This window comes from Convolutriloba macropyga, chromosome 14 (genome assembly GCF_964194025.1).
Source record: "Convolutriloba macropyga chromosome 14, txConMacr16.3, whole genome shotgun sequence".
Classification (NCBI taxonomy): domain Eukaryota; kingdom Metazoa; phylum Xenacoelomorpha; order Acoela; family Convolutidae; genus Convolutriloba; species Convolutriloba macropyga.
In genome coordinates, this window is record NC_134481.1 from 46,667,601 (window position 1) to 46,691,390 (window position 23,790).

Genomic DNA, 23,790 nt, shown 5'->3' on the forward strand with positions numbered 1-23,790 from the left:
ACTATGCAAATTTTCTAATTGCATATTGAGAAAAAAAGGAAGCTTAAAAATTAAAAATAATGTCTAATGTGTCCCCCGAAGCGGTTTTGTCGATATCATTATTCCAAACTTTGGTAAAATAAAAACTATAATTTGCTCATGAAAATATTATGCATGTTATTTGCAATCACCTGACCTACGTTCCTTATATTTACTTTTCTCTGTACTATATAATGGCACATTCTGTGTAGCTGGAGGTGTTTGACGTACGCGTACAGACGGAAGAGATACGTTTGTCGATTCAGTTTTGATTTGCTCCACTTTAAACACAGTTAAGAAATTAGCATGCCTTAGAACTACTCCTTCCGGCCGCAATTATAGCCAGCTGGGAAGATGAGGACTCATATTAAACGAAACTTCTTTCTAGTATTCCCCCGAACAGTTTTATTGATATAAGGTATATATATTTTGTCTTCAAATTTTTTTAAAAAATACTGAGCCTCATTACTATACAAATTGTTTAATTGTAAAGGGACCGCAATTTATGCCGGCCGAGAAGAAGAGGAAGCTTAATAAACAAACATGCTGTCTGATACATCTTCAAAGCGGTTTTATTGATATCATTATGCTAAATTTGGTAGTATATGAACTATAATTTGCTCGTAGAAATATGCATATTTTTTGCACCCGCCAGACAGACTTGTCAGTTTTACTTTTTTGTTTGCTATATGATGGCTCATTCTGTGTAACTGGAGGTGTTTAACGTTTTGTTACAAACGGAAGAGATACGTTTGTTGATTCAGTACTCATTTGCTCTACTTTAAACACTGCTGAGAAAATTGTTTGCTTTAGAACTACTCCTTTTGGCCGCAATTATGGCCGGCTGGGAAGTTGAGGACTTATATTAAACAAAAAAATTTTTGTAGCGTATTCCTTGAAGCAGTTGATATCAGGATATAAAATTTTGTATTATAGAAATTATCATTTGTTACATTTGTTAATTAAAATAATTGACAGTTCAAGAGCTTTCATATGGAATTAGTTTTTTTTTACTATGGCTATAATTTTATGATAGGGCCTGGAGATGAAAGCAAGCCTCGCATAAATTTTCAATTGTCTTTAAAGAACTTTTGGAACAATACGGATATTAGAACACCGGTGGTTTAGTGGTTAGAATGATTCTATCTCCTAATCGCAACCTATGTTGCAAAGATCCGGCTGAAGCTTTTTTTTTCAAAATTTTAAACAGAAAATGTGTTCTGATTGAATAACACCACCGATTTGCGATTGCCTTTTATAATGTCCAGACCAGGATTCGAACCTGGGTTAATGCGGCAACAACGCAATGTCCTAGCCACTAGACGATCTGGACCGTTGATTTAAATTTCCGACAGAATCGATTTCAAACTTGTTCATAATCAATTGCAGTTGAATAGCGCTCAAATTTATTTTTTGAGAAGCAACGCGTGAATTGTTTTCATGTGTGCATTTGCAATTAGCTGAAGCCCACAAATAACCGACGGACAAATTTCTTCAGTTTTGTTTTGCTGTTTTTGATGAGAAAATGAATCAGATTTCGTTTGATTTTTTGAATTACTTAATTTTTTCAAAGTTTATTTATTGGGTGGGGTTCTTTTCATAGGATGCGACCGACGACTGCTTGAACGAAGTTTCTTTTCATTTCTAATTTGCTTCGGTTAAATAACACGTTTCTGGTCTTTTGATGTTACGTGCTGCCCTGTTCAATTTGTTGCAAATGTTGTGTTTGTAGAAGCTTAAAAATTAAAAATAATGTCTAATGTATCCCGGTTTTGTCGATATCATTATCCCGAACTTTGGTAATATTAAAACGAATAAATTACCGAAAAGATATCCTGGAGCATTTTTCAGACTCTGAAGAGTAATGAATCGTTAATTTGTAACGACTAATCCGTTTTGACTTCTGATTGACAACATGCAGTCGAACATGTCTTTAAATCTTTAGAGAAAGATACCGCGCCTCAATACTATACAAATTTCTGAATGGTAAAAGCGACCGCAATTGTAACCGGCTGGGAAAAAGAGGCTAGACAATTTTCTTCCGTTTCGGTTGACAGTTTTTGATGAGAAATCGAATCATATTTCTTTTGATTTTTTGAATTACTTAGTTTTTTCAAAGTTTTATATTAGTGGGTGGGGTTCTTTTCTTAGGACGCGACCAACGTCTGCGTGAACCAAGTTTATTTTCTTTTCTAATTTCTTTCGGTTAAATAATCTGTTTCTGGTCTTTTCATTTCACGTGCTGCCTTGTTCAACTTCTTGCAAATGTTGTGTTTTTAGGTAGTGTTTATGTTTTTTGAGCTTTGCACTATTTATGTTTAGTGTCTTGCTCCCACGCGAAATATAACAGATGGTACACTGTTTTATTTCTTGTTAAGAATTTTTATTTTTGTGCTTTATGAACAAAAGAAGCATCGGACGGGAATCGAACCCGGGTCTATCGCGTGCAAGTCGACAATTCTACCAATGAACCACCGATGCTTGAGCAGATATCCGGGAGCATTTTTCAGACTCTGAAGGTTAATTAATCGTTAATTTGTAACGACTACTGCAGTTTGACTTCTCTACGACAACATGTAGTTGAACATATCTTTAAATATTTTTTTAAAAAAATGCTGAGCCTCTATACTATACAAATTTCTTAATGGTAAAAGGGACCGCAATTTTAACCGGCTGGTAAAAAGAGGAAGCCTAATAAACTAAAGTGCTGTCTGATATATCCCCGGAGCGGTTTTATCGATATCTTTATGCTAAATTTTAGTAATATATAAACTGTAGTTTGCTCTTGAAAATATGCATATTATTTGCACCCACCACACAGACTTGTCATTTTTACTTGTCATTCTGTGTAACTGGAGGTGTTTGACGTACTGGTACAAACGGAAGAGATACGTTTGTTGATTCAGTATTCATTTGCTCCACTTTAAACACAGTTGAGAAAATTGTTTGCTTCAGAACTGCTCCTTTTGGCCGCAATTATGGCCGGCTGGGAAGTTGAGGACTTAAATTAAACAAAAAAATTTTTGTAGTTTATCCCTTGAAGCAGTTTTGTTATCAGGATAAAAAAATTTTGTAATATAGAAACTATCATTTGTTACATTTGTTAATTAAAATATTTAACAGTTCAAGAGCTTTCATATGGAATTAGTTTTTTTTACTATGGCTATAATTTTATCATAGGGCCTGTAGATGAAAGCAAGCCTCGCATAAATTTTCAATTGTCCTTAAAAAACTTTGGAAAAATACGGATATTAGAACACCGGTGGTTTAGTGTTTAGAATGATTCTATCTCCTAATCGGCAACCTATGTTGCAAAGATCCGGCTGAAGCTTTTTTTCAAAAATTGAAACAGAAAATGTGTTATGATTGAATAACAACACCGACTTGCGATTGCCTTTTATAATGTCCAGACCAGGATTCGAACCTGGGTTAATACGGCCACAACGCAATGTCCTAGCCACTAGACGATCTGGACCGTTGATTTAAATTTCCGACAATCGATTTTAAACTTGATCATAATCAATTGCAGTTGAATAGCGCTCAAATTTATTTTTTGAGAAGCAACGCGTGAATTGTTTGCGTGTGTGCATTTGCAATTAGCTGAAGCCGCAAATAAACAATGGACAAATTTCTTCAGTTTTGTTTTGCAGTTTTTGATGAGAAAGTGAATCAGATTTCGTTTGATTTTTTGAATTACATAATTTTTTTCAAAGTTTTTTTTTGGGTGGGTTTCTTTTCATAGGATGCGACCGACGACTGCTTGAACGAAGTTTCTTTTCATTTCTAATTTGCTTCGGTTAAATAACACGTTTCTGGTCTTTTGATGTTACGTGCTGCCCTGTTCAATTTGTTGCAAATGTTGTGTTTGTAGTGTTTATGTTTTTTGAACTTTGCACTATTTATGTTTAGTGTCTTGCTCCCACGCGAAATATGACAGATGGTACACTGTTTTAATTCTTGTTAAGAATTTTTATTTTTGTGCTTTATGAACAAAAGATGCATCGGACGGGAATCGAACCCGGGTCTATCGCGTGCAAGTTGACAATTCTACCAATGAACCACCGATGCTTGAGCAGATATCCTGGAGCATTTTTCAGACTCTGAAAGGTAATTAGTCGTTAATTTGTAACGACTACTCCAGTTTGACTTCTCTACGACAACATGCAGTTGAACATATCTTTAAATATTTTTTAAAAAAGATGCTGAGCCTCTATACTATACAAATTTCTTAATGGTAAAAGGGACTGCAATTTTAACCGGCTGGGAAAAAGAGGAAGCCTAATAAACTAAAGTGCTGTCTGATATATCCCCGGAGCGGTTTTATCGATATCTTTATGCTAAATTTTAGTAATATAACTGTAGTTTGCTCTTGAAAATATGCATATTGTTTGCACCCACCAGACAGACTTGTCATTTTTACTTGTCGTTCTGTGTAACTGGAGGTGTTTGACGTACTGGTACAAACGGAAGAGATACGTTTGTTGATTCAGTATTCATTTGCTCCACTTTAAACACAGTTGAGAAAATTGTTTGCTTCAGAACTGCTCCTTTTGGCCGCAATTATGGCCGGCTGGGAAGATGAGGATTTATATTAAACAAAAAGTGTATTCCCTGACGCAGTTTTGTTGATATCAGGATTAAAAGTTTTGTAATATAGAAACTATCATTTAATAATTAAAATAATTGACAGCTCAAAAGCTTTCATATGGATTTAGTTTTTTTTACTTTGGCTACAATTTTACGATAGGGTTTGGAGATGAAAGCAAGCATCGCATAAATTTTCAACCGTCTTTAAAGAATTTTTAGAACAATATGGATATTTAAAACACCGGCGGTTCAGTGGTAGAATGATTCTATCTCTTCAACCAATGTCAACCAATGTTGCAAAGATCCGGCTGAAGCTTTTTTTTCAAAAACTAAAACAGAAAATGTTTTCTGATTGAATAACAACACCGATTTGCTAATGCGTTTGATAATGTCCAGACCAGGGTTCGAACCTAAATTATTTTGGCCTCAAAGCAATGTCTAACCACCAGACGATCTGGACCGTTGATTTAAATCGCCGCCAGAATCGATTTCAAACTTGATCATAATCAATTACAATTAAATAGTGCGCAAATTTTTTTCTTGAGAAGCAACTCCTGATTTGATTGCATTTGTGCATGTGCATTTGGCTGAAGCCCAAAAATAACTGGTGGACAAATTTCTCCCGCTTTGGTTTACAGTTTTTGATGAGAAAGTGAATCCGGTTTCATTCGATTTTTTGAATTACCTTTTTTTTCAAATTTTTATATTAGTGGGTGGGCGCTCTTTCCTTAAGAGGTGTGTGACAATTGCGCGAACCAAGTTTCTTTTCATTTTTAATTTCTACTCATTGACATAATGCAGTCGAACACATCTTTAAATCTTCAAAAAAAGTTACTGCGCCTCAATACTATACAAGTTTTTTAATTGTAAAACGGAATGCAATTATAAGTGGTTGGCAAAAAGAAGATGTTAAATAAACAAAAATGCTCTCTAATATATCCCGCAAAGCGGTTCTAGTGATATCCGTATACTAAACTTTGGTAATATAAGATCTTTCATATGGTAATACTTTTTTACGATGGCTATAGATTTTTCCAAATTGGCCTGGAGTGAAAAGTGAGCCTCGCATAAATTATCACTCGTTTTTTAAGAGTGTTTGGAACAATATGGATGTTTATAGAACCGTGGTTCAATGGTAGATTAATTCTATCTCTAATTCGCCAACCAATGTTGCCAAGATCCGGCAGACGCTTTTCAAAAAAATAATAGAGAAAATGCGTTGTGATTGAATAAGAACACCAATTTGCAAATTACTTCGTTACTGTCCAGACCAAGATTCGAACCTGGGTTATTGCGGCCACAACGCAATGTCCTAACCACTTGACGATCTGGACCGTTTATTTAAATCGCCGCCAGATTCGATTTCAATTTTGATCATAATCAATTGCTATTAAATAGCGCTCAAAATTTTTTTTTGAGAAGCAACTCCTGATTTGTTTGCATTTGTGCTTGTGCATTTGGCTGAAGCCCAAAAATAACCCGTGGACAAATTTCTTCCCTTTTGGTTTTGCAGTTTTTGATCAGAAAATGAATCAGATTTTGTATGATTTTTTGAGTTACTTAGTTTTTTCAAAGTTTTATATTAGTGGATGGGGATCTTTTCTTAGGAGGTGCGTGAACCAAGTTTTTTTCATATCTAATTTCCTTCGGTTAAATAACCTGTTTCTGGTTTTTTTGATGTTAAGTGCTGCCCTGTTCAATTTGTAGCAAATGTTGTGTTTGTAATGTTTATGCTTTTTTGACTTTTCACTATTTATGTTTACTTTCTTGTTCCAACGCGAAATTTGACAGACTGTACATTGTTTTAAATCATTTAAAGAAATCGATGAATTGGCCGGGAATCGAACCTGGTTCAATCGCGTGGCAGTCGACAATTCTACCACTAAATTACCGAAAAGATATCCTGGGGCATTTTTCAGACTCTGAAGAGTAATGAATCTCTAATTTGTAACGACTAATCCGTTTTGACTTCTGATTGACAACATGCAGTCGAACATGTCTTTAAATCTTTAGAGAAAGATACCCCGCCTCAATACTATACAATTTTCTGAATGGTAAAAGCGACCGCAATTTTAACCGGCTGGGAAAAAGAGGGTAGACAATTTTCTTCCGTTTCGGTTGACAGTTTTTGATGAGAAAGTGAATCATATTTCTTTTGATTTTTTAAATTACTTAGTTTTTTCAAAGTTTTATATTAGTGGGTGGGGTTCTTTTTTTAGGAGGCGAACGAACGACGTCTGCGTGAACCATGTTTATTTTCTTTCCTAATTTCTTTCGGTTAAATAATCTGTTTCTGGTCTTTTCAGTTTACGTGCTGCCTTGTTCAGCTTCTTGCAAATGTTGTGTTTTTAGGTTGTGTTTATGCTTTTTGGACTTTTGACTATTTATGTTTAATGTCTTGTTCCAACGCAATTTATGACAGATGATAAATTGTTTTAAATCATTTTAAGAAATTAAAATTTTGTTCATTATGAACAAAAGATGCATCGGCCGGGAATCGAACCCGGGTCTATCGCGTGGCAGGCGACAATTCTACCACTGAACCACCGATGCTTGAAAAGATGTCCTGGAGGATTTTTCAGACTCTGTAGTATAATGAATCGTTAATTTGTAACGACTAATCCGGTTTGACTTCTGATCGCCAACATGCATTCGAACATGTCTTTAAATATTTAGAAAAAGATACCGCGCCTCAATACTATACAATTTTTTAATGGTAAAAGGGACCGCAATCATAACCGGCTGGGAAAAAGACGGAGCCTAAAAAACTAAAATGCTGTCTGATATATCCCCGGAGGGGTTTTATTGATATCATTATGCTAAAGTTTAGTAATATGTAAACTATAGTTTGCTCGTGAAAATATGCATATAATTTGTTTTATTTCCATTTTGTAACAGGCTTCATCCCACTAATAACCGGTGTAAAAACTTCTTCCGTATTGGTTTGCTGTTTTTGATGAAAAGGTAGAACAGATTTCCTTCGATTTTTGAACTCTTTAATTTTTTTTCAAGTTTTCATAGAAGTGGGTTGAGTTGGGGTTGTTTTCATTAGAAGGGACCGTCGAATTATCAAACCAACTTTTTTTCATTTCTGAATTCCTTGCGTTAAAGAACCTAATTCTAGTCTTTTTATATTAAATGCTGCCCTATGCCAACTTGTGGCAAATGCTGTGTTTGTGTTAAGTACTTCTGTATGCTTATTGGAGTTTTCGCCACTTACTTACTTACTTACTTGTACCTACTAAACACAATATGACCTGTCCCTACTACACCAGTTTTCATTTCATTTTTTGTTTCCTTGGGGGTAAATATCTGGACCGTTGATATAAATTGCCGACATAATCGATTTTAAACTTGATCATAATCAATTGCAGTTGAATAGTGCTCAAATTTATTTTTTGAGAAGCAACGCGTGAATTGTTTGTGTGTGTGCATTTGCAATTAGCTGAAGCCCACAAATAAACGATGGACAAATTTCTTCAGTTTTGTTTTGCAGTTTTTGATGAGAAAGTGAATCAGATTTCGTTTGATTTTTTGAATTACTTAATTTTTTCAAAGTTTTTTTTTTTGGGTGGGTTTCTTTTCATAGGATGCGACCGACGACTGCTTGAACGAAGTTTCTTTTCATTTCTAATTTGCTTCGGTTAAATAATCTGTTTCTGGTCTTCTGATCCTACGTGCTGCCCAGTTCAACTTGTAGCAAATATTGTCTTTCTAGTAGTTCTCTTTGGTTTACAGTTTTTGATGAGAAAGTGAATCCGGTTTCATTCGATTTTTTGAATTACCTTTTTTTTCAAATTTTTATATTAGTGGGTGGGGCTCTTTCCTTAAGAGGTGTCTGACGATTGCGCGAACCAAGTTTCATTTCATTTTTAATTTCTTCTCATTGACATAATGCAGTCGAACACATCTTTAAATCTTCAAAAAAAAGTTACTGCGCCTCAATACTATACAAGTTTTTTAATTGTAAAACGGAACGCAATTATAAGTGGTTGGCAAAAAGAAGATGTTAAATAAACGAAAATGCTCTCTAATATATCCCGCAAAGCGGTTCCAGTGATATCCGTATACTAAACTTTGGTAATATAAGAACTTTCATATGGTAATACTTTTTTACGATGGCTATAGTTTTATCCAAATTGGCCTGGAGAGAAAAGTGAGCCTCGCATAAATTAACACTCGTTTTTTAAGAATGTTTGGAACAATATGGATATTTATAGAACCGTGGTTCAGTGGTAGAATAATTCTATCTCTATTTCGCCAACTAATGTTGCCAAGATCCGGCAGACGCTTTTCAAAAAAATAACAGACAAAATGCGTTGTGATTGAATAAGAACACCTATTTGCAAATTACTTCGTTAATTTCCAGACCAGGATTCGAACCTGGGTTATTGCGGCCACAGCGCAATGTCCTAACCACTAGACGATCTGGACCGTTCATTTAAATCGCCGCCAGAATCGATTTCAAACTTGATCATAATCAATTGCAATTAAATAGTGCGCAAATTTGTTTTTTGAGAAGCAACTCCTGATTTAATTGCATTTGTGCATGTGCATTTGGCTGAAGCCCAAAAAAAACTGGTGGACAAATTTCTCCCACTTTGGTTTACAGTATTTGATGAGAAAGTGAATCCGGTTTCATTCGATTTTTTGAATTACCTTTTTTTCAAATTTTTATATTAGTGGGTGGGGGCTCTTTCCTTAAGAGGTGTCTAACGATTGCGCGAACCAAGTTTCTTTTCATTTTTAATTTCTTCTCATTGACATAATGCAGTCAAACACATCTTTAAATCTTCAAAAAAAGTTACTGTGCCTCAATACTATACAAGTTTTTTAATTGTAAAACGGAACGCAATTATAAGTGGTTGGCAAAAAGAGGATGTTAAATAAACGAAAATGCTCTCTAATATATCCCGCAAAGCGGTTCTAGTGATATCCGTATACTAAACTTTTGTAATATAAGATCTTTCATATGGTAATACTTTTTTACGATGGCTATAGTTTTTTCCAAATTGGCCTGGAGAGAAAAGTGAGCCTCGCATAAATTGTCACCCGTTTTTTATGAATATTTGGAACAATATGGATATTTACAGAACCGTGGTTCAGTGGTAGAATAATTCTATCTCTAATTCGCCAACGAATGTTGCCAAGATCCGGCAGACGCTTTTCAAAAAAATAATAGAGAAAATGCGTTCTGATTGAATAAGAACACCAATTTGCAAATTACTTCGTTAATGTCCAGACCAGGATTCGAACCTGGGTTATTGCGGCCACAACGCAATGTCCTAATCACTAGACAATCTGGACCGTTTATTTAAATCGCCGCCAGATTCGATTTCAAACTTGATCATAATCAATTGCAATTAAATAGTGCGCAAATTTATTTTTTGAGAAGCAACTCCTGATTTGTTTGCATTTGTGCATGTGCATTTGGCTGAAGCCCAAAAATAACTGGTGGACAAATTTCTCCCGCTTTGGTTTACAGTTTTTGATGAGAAAGTGAATCCGGTTTCATTCGATTTTTTGAATTACCTTTTTTTCAAATTTTTATATTAGTGGGTGGGGGCTCTTTCCTTAAGAGGTGTCTGACGATTGCGCATACCAAGTTTCATTTCTTTTTTATTTTCCTTCGATTAATTAACCTGTTTCCGGTATTTTGATATCTCGTACTGCCCTGTTCAACTTGCTGTAAGTATTGTGTTTGTCTTTATGAGTAGTTGTTTATTGAGTAGTTTTCTATGCTTTTTGGACATTTCACTGTTTAATGTCTTATTCCTCCAGAAAATATTGCAGGCGCTAATGAAATCGTTTTTTTTTTAAAAATCGTAATTTCGTTCGTTCTTGTTTTAAAAATCGTAATTTCGTTCGTTCACCCGAGTCTATCGCGTGGCAGGCGACAATTCTACCACTGAACCACCGATGCTTGGGACGCTGTCCTTGAGCTATAGTTTCACCACTCGATGTCATTTCTCTACAACCAGTATGACAGAAGCAACACGGTTGAAATCTTTTTAAAGATTGCGTCACCTAGTTTATTATGAAGAAGAACGTGCATCCAACGGAATCAAACCCGCGTCTATCACGTGCCCGGCGTTAATTCTGCCACTCTACCAACGATGCTTGAAAATATTTCCCTGAGCGTTTTTTAGCCTCTCATAGGTAAGCAATGGTTAGGTTATAATGACTACTCCAGTTTGACTTCTCATGACATAATGCAGTCGAACACATCTTTAAATCTTCAAAAAAGATACTGCGCCTCAATACTATACAAGTTTTTTAATTGTAAAACGGAACGCAGTTATAAGCGGTTGGCAAAAAGAGGATGTTAAATAAACGAAATTGCTGTGGAATATATCCCATGAAGCGGTTTTAGTGATATCAGTATACTAAACTTTTGTAATATAAAAACTATAATTTTCATGAAAATTGTTGAAAGTTCAAGATCTTTCATATGGTACTATTTTTTTTAAGATGGCTGAATTTTTTTTTTCCAAATTGGCCTGGAGAGAAAAGTGAGCCATGCATAAATTATCCATGCATAAATTTAAGAATGTTTGGAACAATATGGATATATACAGAACCCCGGTTCAGAGGTCGAATGATTCTAAACTCTAATTCGCCAGACAATGTTGCCAAGGTCCGGCTGACGCTTTTAAAAAAAAATACTAGAGAAAATGTCTGATTGAATACGAACACCAATTTGCGAAGTAATTCGTTAATGTCCGCACCAGGATTCGAACCTGCGTTATTGCGGCCATAACGCAATGTCCTACCCACTAGAAAAAATTGACCGTTAATTTAAATTGCCGCAAGAATCAATTTCAAACTTGATCATAATCAATTGCAATTAAATAGCGCTCAAATTTATTCGTTGAGAAGCAACTCCTGATTTGTTTGCATTTCTGCATGTGCAATTGGCTGAAGCCCAAAAATAACCGGTGGACAAATTTCTTCCGTTTTGGTTTACAGTTTTTGATGCGAAACTGAATAAGATTTCATTCGATTTTTGAATTACCTATGTTTTTTCAAATTTTTATATTTGTGGGTTGGGGCTTTTTCCTTAAGAGCTCTCTGACGATTGCGCGTACCAAGTTTCATTTCTTTTTTAATTTCCTTCGATTAATTAACCTGTTTCCGGTATTTTGATGTTTCGTTCTGCCCTGTTCAACTTGCTGTAAGTATTGTGTTTGTCTTTATGAGTAGTTGTTTATTGAGTAGTTTTCTATGCTTTTTGGACATTTCACTGTTTTAATGTCTTATTCCTACACAAAGTATGGCAGGCGCTAATGAAATCGTTTTTTTTAAAAAATCGTAATTTCGTTCATTGTGTACAAAACAAGCGTGGGCTGGAAATCGAACCCGAGTCTATCGCGTCGCAGGCGACAATTCTACCACTGAACCACCGATGCTTTTGAAGCTGTCCTTGGGCTATAGTTTCACTACTCGATGTCATTTCTCTACAACCAATATGACAGAAGCAACACGGTTGAAATCATTCTAAAGTTTGCGTCCCTTCGTTTATTATGAAGAAGAACGTGCATCGAACTGGAATCAAACCCGGGTCTATCTCTTGCCCGGCGTCAATTCTGCCACTCTACCAACGATTCTTGAAAATATTTCCCAAAGCATTTTTCAGCCTCTCATGGCCAAGCATTGGTTAGGTTAATGACTACTCCAGTTTGACTTCTCATTGACATTATGCAGTCGAACATATCTTTAAATCTTCAAAAGAAGATACTGCGCCTCAATACTATACAATCTTTTTTAATTTTAAAACGCAACACAATTATAAGTGGTTGGCAAAAAGAGGATGTTAAATAAACGAAAATGCTCTCTAATATATCCCGCAAAGCGGTTCTAGTGATATCCGTATACTAAACTTTGATAATATAAGATCTTTCATATGGTAATACTTTTTTTCGATGGCTATAGTTTTTTCCAAATTGGCCTGGAGAGAAAAGTGAACCTCGCATAAATTATCACCCGTTTTTTATGAATGTTTGGAACAATATGGATATTTACAGAACCGTGGTTCAGTGGTAGAATAATTCTATCTCTAATTCGCCAACGAATGTTGCCAAGATCCGGCAGACGCTTTTCAAAAAAATAATAGAGATAATGCGTTCTGATTGAATAAGAACACCAATTTGCAAATTACTTCGTTAATGTCCAGACCAGGATTCGAACCTTGGTTATTGCGGCCACAACGCAATGTCCTAACCACTAGACGATCTGGACCGTTTATTTAAATCGCCGCCAGATTCGATTTCAAACTTGGTCATAATCAATTGCAATTAAATAGTGAGCAAATTTATTTTTTGAGAAGCAACTCCTGATTTGTTTGCATTTGTGCATGTGCATTTGGCTGAAGCCCAAAAATAACTGGTGGACAAATTTCTCCCGCTTTGGTTTACAGTTTTTGATGAGAAAGTGAATCCGGATTCATTCGATTTTTGAATTACTCATTTTTTTGAATTTTTATATTGGTAGGTGGGGGCTCTTTCCTTTAGAGGTGTCTGGCGATTGCGCGAACCAAGTTTCTTTTCATTTTTAATTTCCTTAGGTTAATTAACGTGTTTTCGGTCTTTTGATGTTACGTGCTGCCCTTTTCAACTTGTTGCAATTATTATGTTTGTAGTAGTTCTTTATGCTTTTTGCTTTAGACTTTTCAATATTTAATGTCTTGCTTCTTACACGAAATATGACAGACGCTATTAAAATCATGTTTAAAAACATCGTAATTTCTATCCTTATGAACAAAACGTGCATCGCCGGGAATCGAACCCGGGTCTATCGCGTGGCAGGCGACAATTCTACCACTGAACCACCGATGCTTGGTATGCTGTCCTGGAGCTATATTTTTTGCCTCGCAAAGGCAAGCAATCCCCTGGCTGAATTTCCAATGACTTACAAAATGTCATGACCTAATTTTTTCCAACCTCGTGGGTTAAGCTTTGCTACAACGGGAGAGGCACAACGAGAGTTCCTGTTATGGGATCATCATTATAAATTCGAGTTTCCATTGCAGGTTTGGGAGACGAGGTTGAGTGGTGCCAGAATGAGGGTGCTCAGGCAGTGCTCGGTTCAGTGGCAGAGGTTGAGAAGGCACTGGTTTTCCGAGTGGTTGAGGAGATGCAGAACCAGTGGGACTCCCTCAATGCCATGTTCAACGACAGAGAACAGTCTCTCGCGGCTGCACTCGCAAACAGCGAACAGTTCGCCAGGTCCACACAGGTCAGTTCATTCAAAAATTGTATATCTTGTAAGGTTCCAGTTCATTCAACCCACCATGTTTAACTTACGGGATGTTTTCCGTTTGTGCTCCCCCCCCCCCCCAGTAGGTTATGCCCCCCCCCCCCCAGTAGGTTATGCCCCCCCCAGTTACAGAGCACGTGCCCTTACATAGTAAATCATTATGTAAAAATGTGGCACCTGCGTCTGGGGGCTGCAAATGATGTGCACCCACTAAGCTTGGGGGCACAAACGGAAAAGATCCAACTTACCTTTTGATCCCTATATCACTTCACCCCGAACCCGTTCCCGAAACTCTCTAATTTTAAATTTTAGTCCCTAAACTCACCCAAACCCCACTGATCCCTTATTTTGAATGTAAATTGTGTAAATTATTTAAGGAATTAAAACCGGGGTAAAATTAGGTGACCCCCACATTTAAAAAAACTGAAATAACAACGCCCATTGCTTTCTGCTGTTTGACAAAACCAATGATAGCTATAGTACTTCTATAAATTCACCAAAAAGCAAGTGGTAACAATAGAGGCTGTCAAACGATATGGTGATGCAAAAATTAATGATGAATGTTTAAATCTGCCTTAAATTTCTGCTCGGCGTAGTTTTAATATAATTGTATTTAGTTGTAATGGCAGTACCAAAAGTAGATCTCAAGCTATTACTCAAGGTGGAAGTTATCAGATTTTAAAAGTGGCGAACGACCCTGGAGAGCACTAAAAGGGAGATGCAAAGAAGTACAATTGAATTTTGGGATCTTTTCCGTTTGTGCACCACCCCCCCCCCCCCCCGCCAGCTTAGTGGGTGCATATTATTTGCACCCCCCAGACGCACGTGCCATGTTTTTACATAATGATTTACCATGTAATGAAACGTGCTCTGTAAAGGGGGGGGGGACACAAACGGAAAAGATCCAAATTTTGATCTTTAAGGCAGGGGAAAGCGAAACAGTTCCGATATTGGTATCGTCTGCACACAGCTGTATAATTCTTACTTCTTTTAGGACATGAAACGGTGGCTAGGCAAGACAGAGAAATCTCTAAGCCAGATGCCGAAGCACTTTGACTCACCCTTCAAAGCCCAGCAGGCCAAAACTGATCTGAGGAAACTGAAACACGAACTGGGTCCCAAACAGGTCGAATTGGACGCGTTGATCGCTAAGGGTTCCAAAATGAAGACTGACTCAACACCTGTATACGAAGAGGAAGGTTGGCTGAAATTTGATTTGCAATCGGATTTTCATTACTTCGATCTAATCTGTTTCGAACCGCCCAACTCACCCCCGCAGCTTAGAGGGCATGTAACTTTTGTTACACGTGTCAATGTTGCACAAAAAAACCTGCTTCTTATACTATGAGCGGACCATAGGACTGGGGTCAAACAACATAGGCAAAGGGATCCTCAGGGATATGATTTATGTTTTTCTCTTAACTTTGTTTCTCTTAACCATGTTTCTATTATAACCACAAAAAAGCCCATTTTTACTTGTTAACTTCTTTTCACAGACGACTTAATGTCAAGCGGAGGCGCTTCTGGTCTGCGAGGGATGAGTGAGAGCAACACCTCGACACAGTACATAGACAGCGAGATAGATGAAGTGCAGTCACGGTGGGAGACGGTGTGCATGCTAATCATGGAGAGACAGCAGGAGGTTGATGAGGCACTCCTCAGATCAGGAAATGACGATTCCACTCTGCACGAACTGCAACTCTGGCTTGAGAAGGTATGCCACTTTGATTATTAGGTTACTCTGACTCGCAGTATTTTTAAGAAAACATTGAATGACTTCTTGCTCTCACTACATGAAAAATTCCTTTGAATAACGTAGGAGCAATCAGAACAAATTTTTTAATGTGATTCTTTAAGAAAATTGATTGACGTTTATATTTTCGCTTGAATGATTTGAATTAGTGTTTATTTCAAGTATATTTAACCATATGGTTGTAATTTTAATTTACTTGTTGCAAAAAAGTCTGAAGAAACTGAACTTGATTAAATGTTCCAGAAAAAAGTTTGGGTCATTACAACTAACATCATTAATCTGAATTTAATTCAAGTTCTTCTCAATTACATTGTTCAACAATGGTAGCAATAACCATGGTCTTTTAACGTATTAAATTTTAACTCTAAATTTTTATTGTTTCCAGGCCGAGCAAGAAGTTGTGTCCCTGAAACCTGTGGCTGGTGACATGGCTTCGATTGAAGTAGAGATTGCCAAACTGAAGATGCTCCAGAATGACTTACACTCACACCAGTCACGTCTCGATGTCCTTGCAAGGTAATGTTTACCTTTCTTCCATCCCTCGGATTCCGGGTGGGGGGGGATTTTTGTAAACGCAAAAATAAAAAAATCTTTGAGCGAACTTGGAACTGTTTGTTTTGGTGGATCTTTTCCGTTTGTGCCCCCCCCCCCCCCAGCTTAGTGGGTGCATATTAGTTGCACCCCAGAAGCACGTGCAATATTTTTACAAAATGATTTACCATTTGAGGAGACGTGCTCTGTAATTGGGGGGAGCATAACGTACTGGGGGGGGGGGGGGCACAAACGGAAAAGATCCATTGGTATTATATTTAATTAATACCGGTAGCTAAAATTCAGTAAAATTTTCTTTAGTATGTGGTGATCAGTTACTCTGAGGCAGACCTATATATCACGGCGTCCAAGCATATGGCATAGCCTTTGAAGCTCGAATGTTGGTATTTTTTTAGAAAGCTCTGAGTGGTGTTAATTGTTTAGGGCCTTAATCTATTTTTGATTAATCTTCAATCTCTGTGTTTTGAGATCTGTGCTCGTACATGAGGAATAACTTCAATGATTCGGAACGATGGCTTTCATTGAGAAATCTGACGATTTGTTGCATCTATTCTGTTCCCCCCCCCCCCCCCAGCATTTTTTTACGCCGCCCAGGTGCACGTTCTATTTTTTACATAGTAGCGTGCTATATAATTTGTAACTGGGGGGCGTAAAAACACTGGGGGGGTTGGACAGAATAGCTCTGATTTGTTTCATGTGTAGGAGTACGCGGGCAGCGGCAGGTGGCAGGGATCTGGGTGCAATTGGGGAGGAAATGAATGAAATGAAGATGAGAGTGAACAAAATCAGCACTGTCACTTTCAAACGACAGAATGAATTGGAGAACGCAAAACGACAGGTAACTAACTTATACAAAACTGGGATCTTTTCCGTTTGTGCCCCCAGTAAGTTATAGTCCCCCCAATTACAGAGCACGTGCCATTACATAGTAAATCACTATGTAAAAATATGGCACGTGCGTCTGCGGGGCACAAATAATTTGCACCCGCTAAGCTGAGGGGGGGGGGGGGGGGCACAAACTGAAACTGCTGTTTTTCGAATTACTTGATCCAAAAACAGTTTATTGCGCTATAGCCTTATATTAGTTTATCAAACTAACTAAAAAGTTGTCAGTTGTAATATTCAGAACGTCAAATTTAAGAACCTTTCACGTGAAGTTTTTTTTAGGCATAATTGTTTATTATTTTGTCTGAATGTGTTCATTTAAATCCCATGGTTCCTAATTCAACTTTTGCTTGGGTTTTTTCCGTGGGTTTTTTTTTCCTATTATAATCAGGCTGGAGTTTTTCCCTTGGGTTTTATTTCTTAGACCTATTTTGGACATAAAATCTTTATCCTAAATTGCACTTCGACAGATTTAAAGAGAGTCCCTGGTTGTTTTGCTTTCAGGCCGTACGGTTCCAAAACCAAATAGCCAAACTAAACGACTGGCTGCAAACTAAGGAGCCGTTCGTTCTCACTTCCAGACCTCTCGGTGGGTTCCCAAAGACGATCCAGGGTAACCTCAAAGTCGTGAACAACCTCCTATCCGAGTTCAGAGAAAAGGAGGGCAGTATTCTGAAGCCTCTGAGACAGGAGGCCGCGCAGATGTTGAGCAGTTGCAAAGGGGATGTCGAATGCGAGAATGCTATCAATCTTGCCATGAAGAATGTCGAAGACAAGTGGACCAATGCCCATTCGAAGGCTATTTCAAGAAAGGTCGAATTAATTTTTTGGATCGATTATTCCCTCCCCTACCCACCCAGCCTCCAGCGTAGTTGGCATAGAACTTTTAAACCCCCCAGGAGCACGTGCTATTTTTTTTAAATAGTAACGTGCTATATAACGCCACATAAATTGTAATCGGGGCATAAAAACACGTGTGAGAACAATAGATGCAATTCTTTTTGGGGTGGGGGGAGAGTCAATAGAACCGATTTTTTTTTGGGGGGGGGGGGGGCAATAGATCCGATTTTTTGGACCATTTCAACTATTAGGTCCCTTCCGCCTTTGCGCTAGGAGGATATTCTTGCATAGAAATCAAGTGCAATTTATTGACCAATCAGAGCGCAATTTATTGACCAATCAGAGAAGAGAATTATTCTTAACTCAGACCCTGAGCAAACTGAACTCAATAGCATAACTTTTCCTCGCAATTTAATTACTTCGATCTTCTGAACTTAGTGGAAAATTATACTATTGATAATTCATTATGTTTAGCTTTCGTGTCTACTTAATAGCTTGCATCAGAAGCTTAGGTCTCTATACGTTACACTTATTGTTGACTTGCGTTGTCATTATTGTTAATGTTTTTTTTGGATCTTTTCCGTTTGTGCTCCCCAGTACATTACGCGCCCCCAGTTACAGAGCACGTGCCATTACATAGTAAATAGTAAATATAATTATGTAAAAATATGGCACGTGCGTCGGGGGGGGGGGGGGTGCAAATAATATACGCCCACTAAGCCGGGGGGGGGGGGCACAAACGGAAAAGATCCTGTTTTTTTGTTTTTTAATAAAATGTTCATTTCCATTGTTTTCAGGCCGCGTTAGAGGACGTTCTGCAGAGGTCGAAGCAATTTGAAGACCAACTGAACTCTCTGATCCAGTGGCTGACAGAAGCCAACAGTCGTGCGTCTGGTAACAAGGACGTCAGTGTTCTGGTTGACGGGGTCAATCGTCAGATTGAACAGCTAAAGGTCTGTAAAGACATACATTCCAATCTCTGAATTTTGTATTCACATAATTATTTATGAGAAGTTTTGTTTCTTATTGGTATATTGGTTAAAAGTTATAGTTACAAACTTCTTTAAAATCAATATAAAATGTTTGGAAGGGATTGAGTGCTCCAGAGATACTAGTATAATCTTTACTAGGACTTAGCCGAAAGCTCTGCTTTATCATAATCGTTTTCGGGAATAGCAAAACCAATAATTTGAGTTCGTAATACTATGTTAAATTTTCTTGAAATGTCATTTGGTTGCAAATTCGTTTATGTATACAGGAAAAAGGCGATTTAATCAAAAGAATATTTAGCTAAAGTTTTTTTATTGAAAAGCTAATTAATTCCTTTGCCGCGCTCTCACTGGTCAGTTTTGAACTCCTTATTCGAAGAGCAATTTTTGGAGCATAAAAATTCCGTAACTAAAGACTATCCGTGGCAAATATCCCCGAGAGGCACGGTAGAAAACAATGCAACCGCTTAGCATTTTATATAGCTGTCCCAGACCATAATCCACTGAATTTGCAGGCCACTGTTTTTTGTTCTTGGTTTCAGTCAAGTTTAAACATTTGGATAGAATTAGCATTTTTATTCGTTGTCATTTTTTTCAAATTTCAGATCAATTCTTAAATTTGTTCAAGTTAAAGAATTTGATGACAAGCTGGTTTTTTGTAACTCCCCAAATAAAACTGTAGAACAGAGGAGGAAAATTGAAGCATTGTTGGAAACAAAATTGTATATTGAGGGGCTAATGTTCATTAGCCACTTTTGGATGATGACCAGAAGTAGTGTTTCTCTATGCCATAATTTTTAGGAATTTTTCAATTTTTAAGAATTGCAAAGAAACTTTTCGATCGAAGCCCAAACAGCTTTGCCACGAACAGCTTTAAATTTTTAAATTACAATTTAAACTCTTTCGCAATTTTGTGGACCTCGCAAACGTCAAAAGAGCCTTGTTATATCTTTCAGCCACTCGTGACCTGCTTTATGTGCGTGACGTTATTTGTTACTATTCTTGGCAATAAGTTTTAAACCGAATTGTGTTAATTTTTTTCAAAATCATAAATGAACTACTTCGCTCTTTAATATCTGTTAGAGAGCTGATAACTCGATTATTTGTTAACCTTCCATTGACTACAGTTTATCTCAATTTCACTGTGCATTTGGAAATTTTTCGGTTATTTGTTTTTCTTAGGTTTGAATTTTTTTAAATAGCTGTAAGCTGAGCGTAGCTATATTGCGGTGCTCTTGAATCTTTATATTTCATCGTCTGAGGCTTTTTTCTTTATATATATGTTCTAGAAAATTTTTTATTTTGACTTTTTTCAGTGACTTTTTAACGTCTGATGTTTTGATTTTTGCGTGACATAAATTGCTCTGATGCTAAAATAATATCGATTGTAAGACAATCGAGAAGAAGGGCAGGTTAGCCGCGTGTCTACTGCTTGTGGTAATTATGCCGGATTTCTGGGGTTTCAGCCTCTCCGTTTTGCCATCGTTATCCATCCAGAAATATTCTCAATTATACATCCCCTTTAAATTAAAATTTTAAGTTTTTAGGCAGCGGCGATAACTTTCTACTCATTTCTGTATCTCTTTTATCTGTATTCTACGGCATGCAAGTCTGTTTTGCAGCTATTTCGGCAACCTGCCGACTTTGTTATACTTTTTCTGGACCAGGATTGTTTACAGAATTCAATTTTACAGTTGTCTATTTTGCTGCTGGTATGCTGAAATAAATCGGCTGTTTTTGATCAATCAGTGCAATTTTTCGGTATAATTATGCGTAAAACGATGAATCTTCGTTTCAAAACGATGAATCTGCGCCGTCTTTCCTCATTAATTGTTAATTAGATATTTTTAATAGCCGCTTCAGCAATTCCAGGCGGCTATTATTGCGCTCTTAGTTTTTTTTATCGTCTAACATATTTTTGTTTCGTCTTACCCTGACTTCTTGTAATTGACTTTTTCAATTACTTCAGTGACTTCTACTGCTTTGCCGTTAAAATTTGTGTTCGTGACGTCATTTCTGCTTTTAGGTCAGTTGGGTGACTCACTCAAAAAAATGGCTTCTGAAAAAAATGAACTTTAAATGAACTTCACTCATGGAACTTTAAATTTTATGAACATTTACTAATTAAAGGTCAATAGTGTGCATCTAAGTAGTGCCAAACTTATATGCCCTAATTCTTGAGTATTAGAGTCTGGTCAATCTGTATCTTATTTCTTTAGTTGTTTCAATCCATGTTAGGCCACGAGCGTCTATCGCGGCTCTTTTCCGGCAATCTGCCGGCTATGTTTAAAATATCGAATTGCTAACATTTTTGTACTTTCGGAGTTATTCTAAAATTGGGACGGAACTTAGGAGCATATAAATGACATCCCGATATTTGTTTTAGCCTTTAGCTGAGGAGGTTGAACAGAAGAGACAGAGCGTGAACGAGTTGGAGAAGAACTCGTTTGAACACAAAGGCAACAGTGAGAAACAGGAGATGGCAATGATCAAGAACTTAGTTATCGACATCAAGCACAGATACGAAGAAGTTGCTCGCAAAGTCAAAGAACAGAGCAAGCGACTTGACGATGGATCTAAACGGGCTAAACAGGTAACTTAGGGTATACAAGGCCACTGTTTTTTGACGTGTGAGTTTTTAATGGATTGAAACGATACTAGACTACAGAATGAAACCAAGATAAAAAATCATCGCGTTCTTGATTTATGTAAAAAGTTGTGCGAGCTGTTTTAAGTAGATCAACTTGTGTTATATTTTAGTGAAACTTTTCACCTCAAACCGTACTATTCTCTGATTTCGAGTATTAGTCCCTAAACGTTAACCAAAACCCTATGCTTTCTCTTGAATGTTAGTTGTACCAGTTATTCAAGGCATTGAAATTGGGGTGAAATGTTAGACGGTGAAACAAATAGTGGTGAAAAGTGGGGCTATGTGAAGTATGTGTTGTGTTTCAGTTTCATTCGCAGTGGAAGAAGCTGTACGACTTTCTCTGTGAAGAGGATGCTAAAATGAAGACAGACGAATTGGCTCTCACCACAAATGTGACTCTACTTAAACAAGACCTAGCCAAACACAAGGTTAACACGTTCTACAGTTCTTTATAGAGGAAAAGAAACGTAAGATGTCCTTTCCGAATTTTCTACTGTTCCGCTTTTATGAAAAGCTTAAAATTTACAAAGTTTTGGGATCTTTTCGAGATTTATGAAATACTGGGTTCATACTATTTGCAACCCCCCCCCCAGACGCACGTGCCATATTTTTACATAATGATATACCATGTAATGACACGTGCTCCGTAAATGGGGGCGCATAAGGTACGGGGGGCACAAACGGAAAAGATCCAAATTTTGAAAGTGTCGTTTGCAACATTATTGAGACTTCCTTTTGCAAAAATTCCGGAAAAGTAATTTGTGGAACATTAGACATAAGTAGTATAACGTGAGCAGATCAGGGGGGGTAAAAGGATGTACCTATGTATTAACATTAGGTATAGCCCATAATCCACCAAATTCCAAAGATGTACCTCCTCACAGCATGATACTCAAGCTGTTCACACGAAGGGGATTAGTAGGTCATTTACCCTTTCCCATATTACACTTTACTAATGTAAATTTCCAATGAAGTACCTCACAGCGTGACACCCAAGCTGTTCACACGAAGGGGATTAGCAAGATAGAGCCTTAACAACAAATTAATAAGGTCATTTACCCTTTCCCATATTACACTTTACTAATGTAAATTTCTAAAGATGCACCTCACAGCGTGACACCCAAGCTGTTCACACGGAGGGGATTAGCAAAATAGTGCCTTAACATCGAATCAGTAAGGTCACTGACCCCCTACCATATTAAACTTTTATAATGTAAATTTTCAAAAGTGTACCTCACAGCATGATCCCCAAGCTGTTCACACGAGGGGGATTAGCAAGATAGTGCCTTAACAACAAATCAGTAAGGTCATTGACCCCCTACCATATTCAACTTTAATAATGTAAATTTTCAAAAGTGTACCTCACAACATGATACCCAAGCTGTTCCCACGAAGGGGATTAGCAAGATAATCCCTTAATAACAAAATAAGAAGGTCAATTACCCATTCCCATATTATACTTCACTAATGTCAATTGCCAAAGACGCACCTCACAGTATGATATCCAAGCTGTTCACACAAAGGGGATAAGCTAGGTAATGTTTTAATATTAAATTAGATAGGGTGACTCAATTACAGTTACGTACGGCTTACGTGATTTTCAAAAATGTACCTCACAGCATGATACCCAAGCTGTTGACACGAAGTAGATTAGTAAGATAATCCCTTAATAATATTATCCCGCGTAGATAAAAAATACCCAATTCTGTCTAAAAATTACCCAAAACTTGCTAAAAAGTACCGAATTCTTGCCAAAAATAGACAACTGTTACCAAAAATTATCCAATTATTACCAAAAAATACCAAATTCTTGCTTAAAAATACACAATTCTTGCCAAAAATATCCAATTCTTGCTAAAAAATACCCAACTCTTGAAAAAACACCCAATTCATGCCAAAAAATACCGAATTCTGTCTAAAACATACCCAAAACTTGCTCAAACGTACCAAAAATTAGACAAATGTTATCAAAAACTATCCAATTATTGCCGAAAAATTCACAATTCTTGCCTAAAAACACACAATTTCTGCCAAAAATACCCAATTCTTGCTAAAAATATCGAATTCTTGAGAAAAACACACAAGTCATGCCAAAAAATACCCAATTTTATCTAAAAAATACCCAAAAAATGCAAAAATATTACCCAATTCATGCTAAAATACCTAATTCTGTCTAAAAACTACACAAAACTTGCTAAAAAGTACCCAATTGCTGCCAAGAAAAGCCAGTTATTACGAAAAATTATCCAATTATTGCCAAA

General features: G+C 36.9%; 1 protein-coding gene and 5 non-coding genes across 22 annotated transcripts in view; 1 reads left to right on the top strand and 5 right to left on the bottom strand.

The window, feature by feature from the left end:
- Positions 1–23,790, top strand: part of LOC142352801 (uncharacterized) — a 255,743-nt gene that overhangs the window by 184,824 nt on the left and 47,129 nt on the right. For all 17 annotated transcript variants that reach the window (XM_075404917.1, XM_075404926.1, XM_075404919.1 and 14 more), the window contains 9 exons: positions 13,634–13,839; positions 14,855–15,059; positions 15,357–15,574; positions 15,999–16,129; positions 16,868–17,003; positions 17,555–17,863; positions 18,688–18,843; positions 21,266–21,472; positions 21,835–21,957. In XM_075404917.1, coding sequence (XP_075261032.1) covers positions 13,634–13,839; positions 14,855–15,059; positions 15,357–15,574; positions 15,999–16,129; positions 16,868–17,003; positions 17,555–17,863; positions 18,688–18,843; positions 21,266–21,472; positions 21,835–21,957 — 1,691 coding nt within the window. The remainder of the gene's footprint in view (positions 1–13,633; positions 13,840–14,854; positions 15,060–15,356; positions 15,575–15,998; positions 16,130–16,867; positions 17,004–17,554; positions 17,864–18,687; positions 18,844–21,265; positions 21,473–21,834; positions 21,958–23,790) is intronic.
- On the bottom strand, positions 7,088–7,158 carry Trnag-gcc (transfer RNA glycine (anticodon GCC)). Its single transcript has one exon. It is a non-coding gene; the product is annotated as a tRNA-Gly (tRNA).
- Positions 8,968–9,039, bottom strand: Trnah-gug (transfer RNA histidin (anticodon GUG)). The gene has a single exon. It is a non-coding gene; the product is annotated as a tRNA-His (tRNA).
- Positions 9,841–9,912, bottom strand: Trnah-gug (transfer RNA histidin (anticodon GUG)). The gene has a single exon. It is a non-coding gene; the product is annotated as a tRNA-His (tRNA).
- Trnah-gug (transfer RNA histidin (anticodon GUG)) lies at positions 12,772–12,843 on the bottom strand. The gene has a single exon. It is a non-coding gene; the product is annotated as a tRNA-His (tRNA).
- Trnag-gcc (transfer RNA glycine (anticodon GCC)) lies at positions 13,370–13,439 on the bottom strand. Its single transcript has one exon. It is a non-coding gene; the product is annotated as a tRNA-Gly (tRNA).